This window comes from Lissotriton helveticus, chromosome 8 (assembly GCF_964261635.1).
Source record: "Lissotriton helveticus chromosome 8, aLisHel1.1, whole genome shotgun sequence".
Lineage (NCBI taxonomy): Eukaryota > Metazoa > Chordata > Amphibia > Caudata > Salamandridae > Lissotriton > Lissotriton helveticus.
The window spans coordinates 1704151475-1704165043 of NC_136069.1; the positions used below are offsets into that span (position 1 = coordinate 1704151475).

At 45.7% G+C, this 13569-nt stretch overlaps 1 protein-coding gene across 1 annotated transcript in view; it reads right to left on the reverse strand.

Moving 5' to 3' along the window:
* The window catches only part of LOC144772153 (pepsin A-like), a 54768-nt gene that overhangs the window by 3861 nt on the left and 37338 nt on the right, over positions 1-13569 (reverse strand). Inside the window, exons 7-8 of the mRNA XM_078656301.1 lie at positions 11691-11835; positions 8363-8461 (exon numbers count right to left, since the gene is read on the reverse strand). Of these exons, the coding sequence (XP_078512427.1) occupies positions 8363-8461; positions 11691-11835 (244 nt within the window). The remainder of the gene's footprint in view (positions 1-8362; positions 8462-11690; positions 11836-13569) is intronic.

Below are 13569 nucleotides of genomic sequence, written 5' to 3' on the forward strand. Positions count from 1 at the left end.
CACCTCGAGAAGATACCCTGTTGTCTGATTTGACGTGTTCTGTCCCGTCGGAAATAAACTCCTGTTTCCTGCCTTCCAGTCTCCAGCGCCTGCCTCTTTATTTGATAATCGTGAGTAGGGTGAGAAGCGGCTAACGCCGGGCAAACCTAGAAAAGGGGTAAAACGACCTGATCTGCCTGAACCCTTTTTGATCAATTGGCGCCCAACGAGGGGCCCATCAGCGACACGTGGATCCAGTGAGAGAGGTCCCAACGACAGAGTGAACGACTGCAACGACCGGGAAGAGCTCCTGCCCGATAGACCCTTGTCTGGCAGCCGATCATCCGAACTTCACTGGTTCCGAGCAGACCTCTCTCGAGTGATCTACGGTCCTGACTGGGAACCATCAGGAGTGCCACAGCAATTACGGAGAATAGAGGACGATCGGGCGCTGGAAACGGAAGACGAGAAACTGTCCATACCGTCCGGGTAAGGTCGTGTAACACGACAAATTGCAAATTGATTGTTTGATTGTCATTGGAAAATACTAGTATTACGCATTTGATTGTTTTGTTTTGTTCTGAGAAATTCTCTGTCTGCAAACGGGGAAGGATAGGAGTATTCTCCCTTTGCAGATAGTGAAGGGTAGGTAGCGCAGGCTTTTGCCCCCGTTGTAACCCGTCGCGCCTACTTCCCTCTCCATTTGATTGATTGTTATCCAAGCATTTATTGTTTTGGAATTGGTTCTCTTTGGATCATTCTCTATTTGCAAACAAGCACAGAGTCGCCATACTCTGTTTAGTCTTTGCAGATAGTGAAGGATAGGTAACGCAGGCCTTTGCCCCCGTTGTAATCCGTTGTGCCTATTTTTATCCCCCACTGATTGATTGTTTGACCGAACATTGATCATTCGGAATTGGTTCTCGGAAAGGATCTTCTCTGCCTACAAACAGAGGGAAACAGGAAGATCTCTCTCTTTGCAGATAGTGAAGGGTAGGTAGCGCAGGCTTTTGCCCCCGTTGTAACCCGTCGCGCCTATTTTATTCCTCATTTGATTGATTGATTGTTTGTCCGAACTTGACTGTTTGGAATTGGTTCTCTCTTTGGGTATTCCCTATTGGCGAATACCGTAGAATAGAAATATTCTATCTAGTCTCCGCAAAGTAGTGAAGGATAGGTAGTGCTGACTTTTGTCCCCGTTGTAACCCGTCATGCCTATCTCCTCCCCATTGCTCAGTAGTTGGTTCAGCCCGGACCATTTATTAGAGGTAGACCATCTGGCTCCGCCGGAGGACACCCCTAATAAAAAGGACATATATAAAGAAAAATGCGGATTAGCCGCTGTATCGTGCTAGCAAATAAAAGAACATAAAAATGTTAGGAAAAACAAAAGGAATCGAGTAAAATCAGTAGGCCACTGATGAGATCTCTTTTCGACCTCACTGAAATGGAAGCATTAGGAACAACCCCTCAGGAAATATGAAACTAGTGAGGAAAGCCGAACTCAACCCCATGATGACTGCGAGACAGCTCGGCTCCACCGCCCACCCCGCCCAATTAACGACAAACCCTAGGCAAATATTAGAAATATACAACACTATAGCAAAGTAACAGGTTAAAACGTTTTTATTTGAACAAAAATATATTAAACAACTATTTACATGGCAAACGGCTGCAACAACAAACCCACAATGCATTTCGCCATCTGCTTGACGCCGTTCCTGTCCCTCCTTCCCCAAAGTAGCAATGTTGGGCTACTTTGGGCTACTTTCTTGTAGGTTTTTGGGCGTCAGAAAGTCTACAAAAGCCGTCAGCGGCGGCCTGGGGTGGAGGACCATTACGCGAATAGTCCGGAGGCGACACCACGCACCAAGGCCTGTCCCCAGGATGAACCAAGGGACCCGTTCCCGGGGCCGTGGCAAAGAGCGGCCGGCCGCAATCGGCCGGAGAAGGCATGGGCCCGACCCGAAATGTACTGGTCTTCCCGTTCCCTTCTTCTTTCGGCGCCTTGCAGGCCACGGGGGGGGGGGATGTCTTGCATATGCCTCCGACCCACACCCCCTCTTCTTCATCGCCTGGTCCGGCCATAACAAATGTGGGGTGCACTGGGAGGGAGAGGCGGCGCGGACGAGCCTCTCCTGCCTCCCCAGGTGGAGGCCCCTCAGCTGCACCCCCAACGCTCCACGCACCCGGCAAAGGGTCCGTCCACTCTTGCGGTGCCGCGACGCTCCACGCACCCGGCAAAGGGTTCGTCCACTCTTGCGGTGCAGCGACGCTCCACTCACCCAGCAGGGTCTCGTCCACTGTGGCGGTGCAACAACGCCTCGCCCGGCAGGCTGGGGTCCGTCTGCTCATTTGTCCCAGTGACTGCCGGTAGCTGCAGAACTCCTAAAAATGGCGGTCGACTTTGCAGGAATGGGCCTGGCGTGAAAAGTTGGCCTGGTCGCCTGTCAACCAGAAAATGGCCCCCCGTCCAGATGCTTTCTCCGCTTTGAAGATTCTACGAGAACTGCGGAGGGCCCTCGACCTCCGCGGGCCCCCGACCGCCCCCCGATGGGAAATGGCTGCCATGATTGCCAGCAGAACGACCAAGACGTAGCCACGAGACGTTGGCGCTCTCATGCTGACGCCAGCCTCAGTTTGAATGACCAAAAATCCTGCAGACTACTGATTTGATCAGTTCCGGTGGAACACCAGTATGACCCGGTAGGAAAGATTGTTGCCCCCTCCCTTTTCTTTGATTGATGGTTCATGTCACCGGTCCCATCTGTTGCCCCTTAACGGAACTTCTGGACTGCCGAAAGAGATTCTGGTCCAACCCCGAGTTGGTGGAGACATTTTTTGACCCGCCTGACCCCACCCAAAATGGCGCTGGTACAAACGAAACTCGCAACTCCCCGTTGTGTTCCGGATGCTCAGACTTGATATCATGAGATATGTATGCAGTTTTTGAAGCACATGGCGGGAGGGGATGAGTATTGCTTGAACATTCGGACAATGAATTGATATTAAGTTCTGACGCATCATTTATTACAGTATTATTGAAAGTTCGAATTTCTTGACACTGATGGTACTTGCCCACAATGAATTTTCGATATGATTTTATTGCACTTATCGTACCTTGATGAAATAAAACGACCACCGACTCAGTTATGTTTTCCTCAGATAAATATGCCCTCATGTACAGTTCTAGTCTGCTCCGTGGCTGGCCCACGTGGTTGTAGGCCTGCATTTGTACGTCAACATTTTTTTAAATAAAGATTTTGTGAAAAACAACTATAGTCGTAGCTCTTGGATTTGTAAGTTCGAATACATAGCCATCGTTTCCGATCTACGTAAAATACAGGCGAAATAAAGCAAGTCGATTACTGAAAGGTTAAAAAGCAAAGTACCCAGAAATATTGAAAATGTGAATGATCCAAGTTTGTTGCGTGTGTTTTTTACTTTTGTGCAACATAAGGCAATCGATAAAGGTCCCGGTGTTCTGTTTTACTTTGTATGCCACATATCTCAGGGAAATTGTTTCAGATGCCCCTAAACCAGACCCGGTACCACTGTAGACCACCCCGCCTCCTCGAAGGAGAACACGAGTTCACCCCCACTTTACACTGACTGCCCTTTTGTTTCGACCCCCCCCTACACAAGATCCGCAATACCACACGTGGGCGATCTATGCAATATACAGCCCATCAAATGATTATGCCTCCCGCACTACCAGTCCCTCTGGGCTTAAAATGCCGAGATGGAAGGGACTGCACCCCGCGGAGATAGGTCGAATACGTGGTAAGTAAAAGCCTTTTGGGTTTATGCACGCAGATGTGTTTAAAACGCTGCCCCCACCCCTTCTTCTTCCCCTTCTTTCTGCAGGTCACATCGGAATATCGACTAAAGTATGGAGAAGACCTGAGCAACACGCCAGGGTTCCGCGGGGAAAAATGATACATTAACCATGGGGACTGCCCCGAGGACATGATGAATATGGGTGATATGAATGCACGCGTGTATGACCGGATGTGTGTAACTCGACTGGACATACGTTGCACGCGTTGACTCGATAAGAGAGATGTTTTTGTACGACTTGAGTGATGAACGAACGACCGATGGAATGGGGAAAAAGGGGGTCTGAACATGGCACCTATACACGACGAACAATGCAACCAAGAATGACGTGCACCTACGGGTAGGTTCATACGGTAACTAAATAGGGGAAGGTTCAGGACTATTCCAGGGTGAGGTTTACCCAAGTACCCTCCTCCTGGAAGACTAAGAAAATTATCAAATGTCTAAGATTTACCACCTCCCACTTGCACCCTCATAGACGTGAAACTCGAAACTGCCCATTGTTCCCCCGACTGACACCCCCCGTTGCCTCAGCCTGGATGCCCATTCGCTAAAAACGATCCTAAGATCCCACCGTAAGTACTAGCCCGACCAGGTTAGTTCCCGAACAATTAACGAAAGTGTAAGTATTTGCAACAGAGGCCAACTGCAAAAGACAGCTAGGCGAATTAAATAGGATACTAAGGATGCGCAGCATGCAGGAGGAAAATTTTTGGCCAAGTACTGTTCTATGTTTTGTCTTGAGTTCTGCATATAATCCATGTACCCCCCCCCACCTGAAATCATGTGTACGTAGTATATGGATTTACGTTGTCCCTCAGTCTGTGTTTCTATATAACGTGACCCTACTGTTTTGTGTTGTGTGCGCATTAAATGGCCTATTACTGTACACGTTTCTCTCTCTCTCTTTTTCTCTCTCTTCATGTTGTACGTGTACCGAATAGTTCATTTAAAATGCGGACGACTCTCCCTCCGAGGGTCCCCCTGTTCCCTCTTCCTTTGTGTGGTAACGTTGTGCCCCGCCGGCACGAGCCTAATTGGTTTTCGAACACAAAGGTGTTCAGCAAATTGACAGAAACTAAACCAATTGTAATTTGCCATATTACTACCTCTCCTTTCTGTAAAATGATGGAACTGGAATTGGCTATGAAGGAAAGGACAGGTTAGACGACTGAAGTCCCCTAATCTGGCCTTCTTACAGGAGGACTATATGTCAGTGGCTTTCTGTTCTCAGCTCGTTAGAAAAAATGCCCAGATTGCCCCACCCCTCTGCACCCAAGTACGGATGTCCAAAACGTCCCCGTTTTCTCCCTATTGGCCCCAGCTCCATAACACGAAGTATAAATGATGACCCCGATTAACTGTTGCCCCCCCCCGAGAAAAAAAAAAATGTTTAACCACTATCTCCCTCTCTCATGTTGATAGAAGACTGCCAGGCCTAGGGTAAGAAAGCCACATACGTCATGAATGAACGCCAAATAGACTTAGTACAAACTCAGTAGACATGCCTCCACAGTGATAACTCCTGACCGCGACCGATGAAACGTACCCCCAACTACCTAGATCTGGGACGGAAGTGAAATGTATAAATGTCTTCTCTTGCCAGTTCGCTAAAACCTGTTTTGTACCCATTCAAGGATACACAGACACCGGAGGAGAGGGGCCGGACGTGACGCACAGCCTGGCCACAGATCATGAGGCGCGTGTGACCTCGACCTAAGATGGAACCGCAGAGCAACGGGACGCGGGATGATGCACCACTCTCAAACGCAGAAAACGAAGGAATGGAGGGCTGCCTTGAAGCCCTCTACTTGTTGACCCACGCTTGCCAGAAGTCCCCGCCCCTTTGAGCCCAATTGATGGACCTGCCTGCGCGTCACCCTTTTGCTCCCTTGATTTGTCTCAAAGATCCGGTCCCACCCCGCCCTCTCCTCCCTCGATTATCCGACAAAACCCCCCTTTTTATCCTCTCCACGTGGATTTTGACTCCGAGAAAGAAATGCAGGTGCCCAGCATGAGGCACCCTTAAAGGAGATTAGTTAGGAAACAGGACTGTGGCCTAACAGCAAAGGACAGATCACACCCTGCGACGTGTAAAGAACGACCCGAGCTGGACCTATAGCTCCACCGCCGGGGCTCAACAGCGCCAACGGAAGAAAACGAACTACCAGAGCCTACCAGTGATGGCTCGCTACAAAAAAAAAAAAAAGAGACACTGTGACGAAGATCCCCCCCCCCCCCTGTTCGAGACTTTCTACAACCCCTTGACTAATTGCTTGTATTGGACTAAATTCCTCCCTCAACCACTTTTTGCCTGTAAAATGTTTCATCGGTCACTTTTTAAATACGATAAATGTAAATTTATATGTATTCCACCTCGTATGTCGCATCAACTGCACACGGTTATATGCAAATCCACCAGTATTGACAAACGCTATTTCATCGATAACACACAACTATATGTACACCCCGTCAGTTATGATAAACACGGAAATGACCTAGCTTATGTTAAAAAGCGGCGACTGTGGAAAACGACAATGTATATGTACATAAGCGGCGTTCATTTGTGTTCACCCTCGCCACTGTTGAAGGTGAAGCGAAAGTGACGTAACAGTGGCCCTGCCATCTTGTCCCCTTTTAGGCCCCATCACGAACATAGATAGTAGCCATTTTGTGTGTTATGACCTCTCTGCCCACTGCCAATAACCTGCGTCTCTCTCTCTCTCTCCCCCACTCCCCAGCCTCGCGAGTATTCCCCCGCGCCCCGACAGCCCCCGGTCTCTCCTGCTCGGGCCATAAACGCACCTATAAACACGACCCTGTCTCCGTGCTGAACCCCTGCCCCCTCGCTCTTTCATCCTACCCACAGAACAGGCCCTTTTTGGTAACCTCTTCCTCCTTGCCCGATTGTCCGGCCCGACCCCAGGCCATCACTTAGCCCAACAGATGCGGTTTATTGCCCGTACAGTAGGACCTCGCCTCACATCAAAGGAGCGAGGGGGTTAATCAATGCCCTCACACCCCTAGGTCCGATCGATCGCCCGCGTTCCTGTTCCCAGCGGAATGTCCAGCTACGCGATAGCCATCATGCTGAGATTGGGGTGGGGACTCCTACTGTAGATATGTGTGGGAACGGGCCTGAACCGGGGATTCCAAAGACGCCTTTTCCGTACTTCAAAGCATTACCAAGAATGTGTTGCATGTAATAAAGTAATAAACCAGTGTATAAGAGGCCAGGCCTCAGAGATGTTGGGAGAGCACCTCGAGAAGATACCCTGTTGTCTGATTTGACGTGTTCTGTTCCGTCGGAAATAAACTCCTGTTTCCTGCCTTCCAGTCTCCAGCGCCTGCCTCTTTATTTGATAATCGTGAGTAGGGTGAGAAGCGGCTAACGCCGGGCAAACCTAGAAAAGGGGTAAAACGACCTGATCTGCCTGAACCCTTTTTCATCATGTTGACAATTCTTGGAGGCTGCTGCTAACTCTTAGTTATCCCATGCCTCTTCTCTTAGTGCCTTTTCCCTATCCTTCCTAGCCCACCTATGCAGATTTTGCCGGGCCTTGGAGCAAGCTTGATCGAACCATAAAGATAAAAACATACACAACAGAGGACAATGGCAGGAGACAGCACAGTTATGAGAGGAGACAAACAGAGTATTGAGATAGAACAGAGATATACAATGGTACAGAAGACATAAAAGAGAAGAAAGAACTAAGATGTAGGATGGGGCAAACCAGAGAGCAATGGAAGACGACAGTGCAGAGATGGTAACTAAATGAACACAGAGATAGGATGATATTGAACACAGGATGATGTCAACAGAGAGATATAGCAGAGAAAACAGGAATATTTGTTGAGACAGACCAGAGAGATAGGAGACTAGGGTGCAGATACAGAGAAATTTCAGTAATAAACCACCTAGAATAGTGGAAGAACAGAGATATGGAAGGAAACAGACAAAAAAAGATATAGGAAGAGTAGAAAAGAGAGAAAGTGTTGAAAGAATAGAGGGATGAGATGAAAAACTGAAACTTAAGGAGAAGGAATATAGATATGGGAAAAATAGAGCATTAAGATAGAAGGAGGAAGGATAGACACAAACAGAGATTGGAGGGGACAGCACAGAAAAACATGGGAAAAACCAAAACAGAGGAGTGAGACAGGAGAATTAACAGAGAACAAAGGAGTGGGAAAGAGCAGAATGGAAAGAGATGGAGGAGACGCAGCACAGTTGTAAGACGACACAGAACACAGATTTACTATACAGAACAGAGAGGTAAGGTGAGACCCCACAGATCGAAGGATATGTGAAAAAGGAGAAACAGAAACTAGCAAGCAGGAGAAAGAACAGGAATGTGTGAGGGGATTAACCAAAGAGCAATGGAAGGAGACAAAGATGGTAACAACTTTGGATAGATTTGGGGTAAAGTTAGAGAAAACTCCAGCTCAAGCAGCCATGTTATGTGAGCTGTGGACCAGCCTGTCTGAGAGAAGAGTGGTGTAAGGAGATTCAAAGGATGGAAAGAGCTTGACTATCACCTACCTGGTTGATGTAGGCTGTGGCAGGCACGTTGAATGGCTTCCCGTTGAAAGTGAAATACAAGTCCGGTAAATCGCTAATGGTGTAGCAGTCAACACTATACTAAAGTTTAAGAAGAAGAGAGTACATGTTATCATAAGTAATATGGAAATATCATAGATATCTTCTGGCAACAGAAAGGTAATGTTAATAATTTGAAGTTGTTTAGAAATGGCAAGTCAGACGCTCAATAAATGTATAGTACTGCTGGTATTAAACATGGAATTGAGAAATGTGTCGCAAATGACCCCTGCAGAGGCCCAGCCGCTGGCCATCATGAAACAAGGGTCGGTTTCTAGTATGATAGCCTCTTTGCTTTTAAATTCTAGATTCAGATTCAGTTGCTATAGTGAGCTGGTGGTTCCATCAGGCCCCGGGGGCCTGGGAGTAGTCTCACACTGGTGAAAACACATGGAGCTCTGTCTGGCTTGAGTGAAAAGTAGTGGTTTCTGAATTCATCAATCTGTACCAGTGGGAAACTGTTAGACATAAATAGGATCCGCACCAGTGACAGCAAGTTGGTTACATCTTCTGTGCTGACATGCTGTCAGATTGTGTCAAAATTCGGAAAGCTGGATTGGGGTCTCTTTTATAAGTACTCCCCTCATGCACAGTTGGGTGTTGGGCACTCATGTAGTATTAACAGAAGGGTTTTTAGGGTCAGGGAATAGAAAAGGGCGCTCTGCCAAATGTGGACGCTATTGATTAGGGCCGGAATGATTTGGATGTGCTGCAAAAGGGTGAGTGGATAAGCCCTATAACCCAGGTCGGAATTATAACCGGCGGAGCGAATACCCCAAATACGCCTACTCCATTTTAGCCCTGATGAGTCACGGGAATACTATCCCACATGTGACGAAACGCGAGTCGGCTGGTTAGTCTATGAAAGCATTAAAAAAACGAAACACTGACACATTTTGTTTTTTATTCATTTAGGCTTTGTGTTGGAATGTACATGTGTCAATACCCACATCCCTCTTGAATTGTTATTGTGTGCATGGGTATCCAGTTGCTAATGTGTTGGGCACTCATGACTGGGTTGGGCAGGCCCTGAGGTCAGCACCCCAGCTGTGCACAGCCAAAGAAACTCTGCCAGGGTGTCACTCGGGAATTGGGAACAGAGTCTGGTTGTAGGTGTGGCCCTGGGTCAACCCCCTCACTATGCACAGCAAGAGTTGGTGTTCAAGCAGGGGCAGGGTAGTACTTAGGGTTTTTGTCACCCTGGCGGTACCAGTTATAGTACTATCCCAGAAAATATGGTTAATGGGTACTTTACCAATACTATGAGAGTAATGCAGTACCCCAAAAACTTTGTGGAACAATTTCGAATAAAAATAAGATGTATACTTGTGAGACTGAGATGGCTCTTGGAAGAGCCTTCTTGTTCCTAGTGCATTGTTCACACTAATTGGTAGAACAGGATACATTCCTGAAGAGTGCAATCTTCTAGATGCTGAGAGTAACACAGAGGACCCTCAATCTTCAGTCTTTCATCAGATTTATTATGATAACAGGAGAAAGAGGAATACATGGATTGAGGACTCAAGATGGTCACTCCAACTGACTGCAGGAGTGTTCCAAGCCATTGCCCAAACATTCTGTTGCAAGTAATACATGAAATATTTGCCCTAGTACAAATTAAGATTACAACATAAGTATATAATAAAAGTGCACCAACATATAATACACTGACACCACAATTCATTTAAGCTGTTAAAAAAAAAATCCCTTCTGCTGTAAAATGCGCTTTGCCTCTTCTGCAGGTATGAGGCATGTCAAAGCAGATGTTACTGTGGCAGATTAACCCCATGTAATAGTCTCAGAGGAATGCCAAAATCATCAGGACAACAAGGTGCTCATAATTCGAAATACTTTGAACCACAGCCCGCAGTTGATGCTAAACAATGTCATTTTTAGTTGGCTGAGGATTTACTATTCAGTGAATGGAACAGATCCAAGGGCTTAATTACAAGCCCCTCTCGCTGCCGGCGCGTCACTTTTAACATGGGAATAAGCGACACGCCAGCAGCGCAAGGGGCTTGTTAGCCCCCCAGTGTAGTTTAATTTGTGCTTTTCAACTTAAGTACAATTGGAATTTATTTAACTATGTATTAATAAATAATGTTGGAAAATAACAGGGAGGAACTGGAAAGATTAAAAACGCCAAGGTAACTGGCAATGTGTCAAGAAACAAGAAAAGACAGCAGAGTAACCAAAAAGACAGAGTTGTAAAGCTACCTTTATTATCTTCCAGGTTTCCAGCACTTTGTGAGGTGTAGACGTGCACTGCATAGTGAGTGTGGCATTGTATTTTGTTATGCTGGCATGGCCAAAAAAATGCAACAAGTGCTTTTAACAGCACTGTGCTGGTAGCAGGTGTTTGGGTGCAGCAGGGAAGGTTTAGAGACAGACCTACAATGCAGATCAGTTCAGGATATATTGCTATGATTTTGGAAAGGATGAAGGTTTTCAACCATAAAGAAGTCTGAGATGGCATTCGAACTTGAACAAACAACACAGCAGATTGGATTTGAAGGCAATTATCCTTTAAACCTATGATAATCTAGACGCCACGGGTAATCCCAGCGTATGGTAACATCAGAATATAAAGGAGATCGTTTCAGCCATTTTTGACATGTATACACAGCCCTGAGTAAGTCCATGTTGGAAGAAACGCGTTGGCTGGGCTGATGTATGCATATCGCATAAGACTGCAAATAAAGAATATTGAAAAAAAGACACTTCAAGACCCCTTGCGCAATACTTTTTGGATTTTGTGGATTTTGAGATATTGATTGTATTTTACAAACTAATTGTGTATGATTGTATGCTCCTTTTCATTGCTTGATTATGTGGAGAAATCTTTTTTTTTTATTGTGACTTCTAAGCGGTGGGGTCACGAAAGGTTGAGCATTGTAGAGTAACAAACACATTGAGAACTATTATACCTGTGCAGCCTGATTGATACAAATGTCATGTATTATGGACATTAGGGACTATATCACAACAATATAGTTGAACAATAAATCACTAGATTAGCTTTGCTATTTAGGAGAAATAAACTTTGTATATATAGATGGAATATGGTTTGTACCTGTCAGTTTAAGTGTATTGAACAATCAATGTTATAGTGATGTTTTCTGATCGAAATAATCATTTTTCATTCACCAACGGATTGTTAAACTGTTGACATTTACGGTCTGGCCATCCTTACAGAAACCAATTGCTTCCAGCTGAAATGTCTGTTAATTCAACTATCACACACCAGAAATGGGAAGCTATAGACACTTACCTCCAGATTAGAGTCCAGAGTTGCTCCAATAACATTGAGGATATTTGCAATTCCAGATTTGGGACCAGAAATCATAGTTGTTCCTGAGTCCACAATAGCTTGACATCCTCCGTCGCAGGCGATAATGTTTCCATTCATGGAGACGCTAAGGTTGGAAGGAGGAGACTAATATCAATGGAAGCTCTCAAGAGGCAAATAGAAAATTAAGTTAAGTCCTTACAATCCTCAATTGTGAGAAATAGATCTAACATCTTTAGAGCTTCGCATCCTGGTAAGCGAGGCACCATCACCTGATCTGGGCACCTCATTGGAATAAAAAGTCACATAATAAAACATCTCATGTACATACACTCTTCAAACAGTATCGTATATATCAACAACTCATCCAGGAACACCTGCCCTGGCAGAACTTGTTATATCCTTAATTGTTTTCAAGTTGTAATACTATGTAATGAATTCATTCTGCCTTAGACTATCTCCAGATGTGTTGTATATCCTAACCTCAAACATGTAATCTTCTGTAGAAATTGAGATCTGATGAACAGGGCTCAATCCTACAATTCATATTTGAGAATGTTAACCCTTCCCCTACACTGCATTCCCCACTAATTGGATACAGAGACAAACTCTGCTGGTTCACTAGGTTTTCACTGGGAAGTTTAACATGTTACTGTAAATTGATTATATGTGTACACAGCACTCTTGCATGATCATACACGCATGTGTGTCATAAAGCGTGGGCATTATTTCACAAGGTTCCCCTTCGTCTTCCATATCTGTCAGTGGCCCGTGGAAGTAACAAGCAGGCACTGTCCTAAAAAGTTTTCATACTAAATTTCAGCTTTGAAAGATGGCAACAAGAGACTTCAATTTCAAAGAAATATGGGTTAGGGATAAAACTCCCATACATGAAAAGACTGGCTGAGCTACTTCCCAGAATCCACAGCTGCCCAGATTGCAAAAGAGGGTTGGTTTTCATTGAAAAATGTGAAGTGTCCAAGTTGTGCTTTAGGCCCTTTTCCAATGTGGGCGCTAGACCCACCCACAGAAGTGAGGTACATTTTGTATTGGGTGACGTGGGGGGACGCCGGATGGTAGCAAAATGTATGAATCCCGGCACATTCTGAAGTTTCAGTTACAGAAATGTGGGGAAAATATTTGTTTTTAGCCAAAATGCTCGTGGGTAGGAAAACCTGGTGCGAGCCCTGCAAGTCATGCCAAGGTGGATTTCCATGGGTGTCTTGTTTCCAGACTACTTCAGCTGGTTTCACTAGGTGCCGGCTGAGCTAGGGCCAAAAGCCTACACCCACCCAAATTGTAAAATAATATGGGTTGGTTTTACTTTTCACTGGAAAATTTGAAGCGGCCATTTTGGGTAGTTTCCTGCCGTGAGCACTAAGCCTATCCACACAAGGAGGTATAATTTGTATTGGGAGACTTGTAGGAATGATAAGTGTAGGAAAAGTGTGGATCCCTTCAGATGCCAGAATATTCCCTCCCAGAAATGTTGAGGAAAATGTGTGTTTTTAGCCAAGATTTCATGTTTTCAAGCTCTTGTGGGTAGGAACACCACATGAGAACCATACCGGACAACACCTTGTATCTAAATTCCAGAAAAGTCTGGGTTTAGTAGGTTGTCCCAGGTTGTGGCTGAGCTATGGCCAAAAGTCTACAGTTAGCTGTATGTATACTGTGTGTTAGAACCCCTCTTGTATATTGCAGATCCCTCAACAAAGTTAGATGAGCTGACAGCACATGCCCCGAGCTTGGGTGGACAACAAACTATCAAATATTGTCTACGCTGATGACTTATTACTTCTCAGTAACACACAAACAGGCATTCAATGGCTTCTCTATTGTCTGGCGTTTGCACAGACAA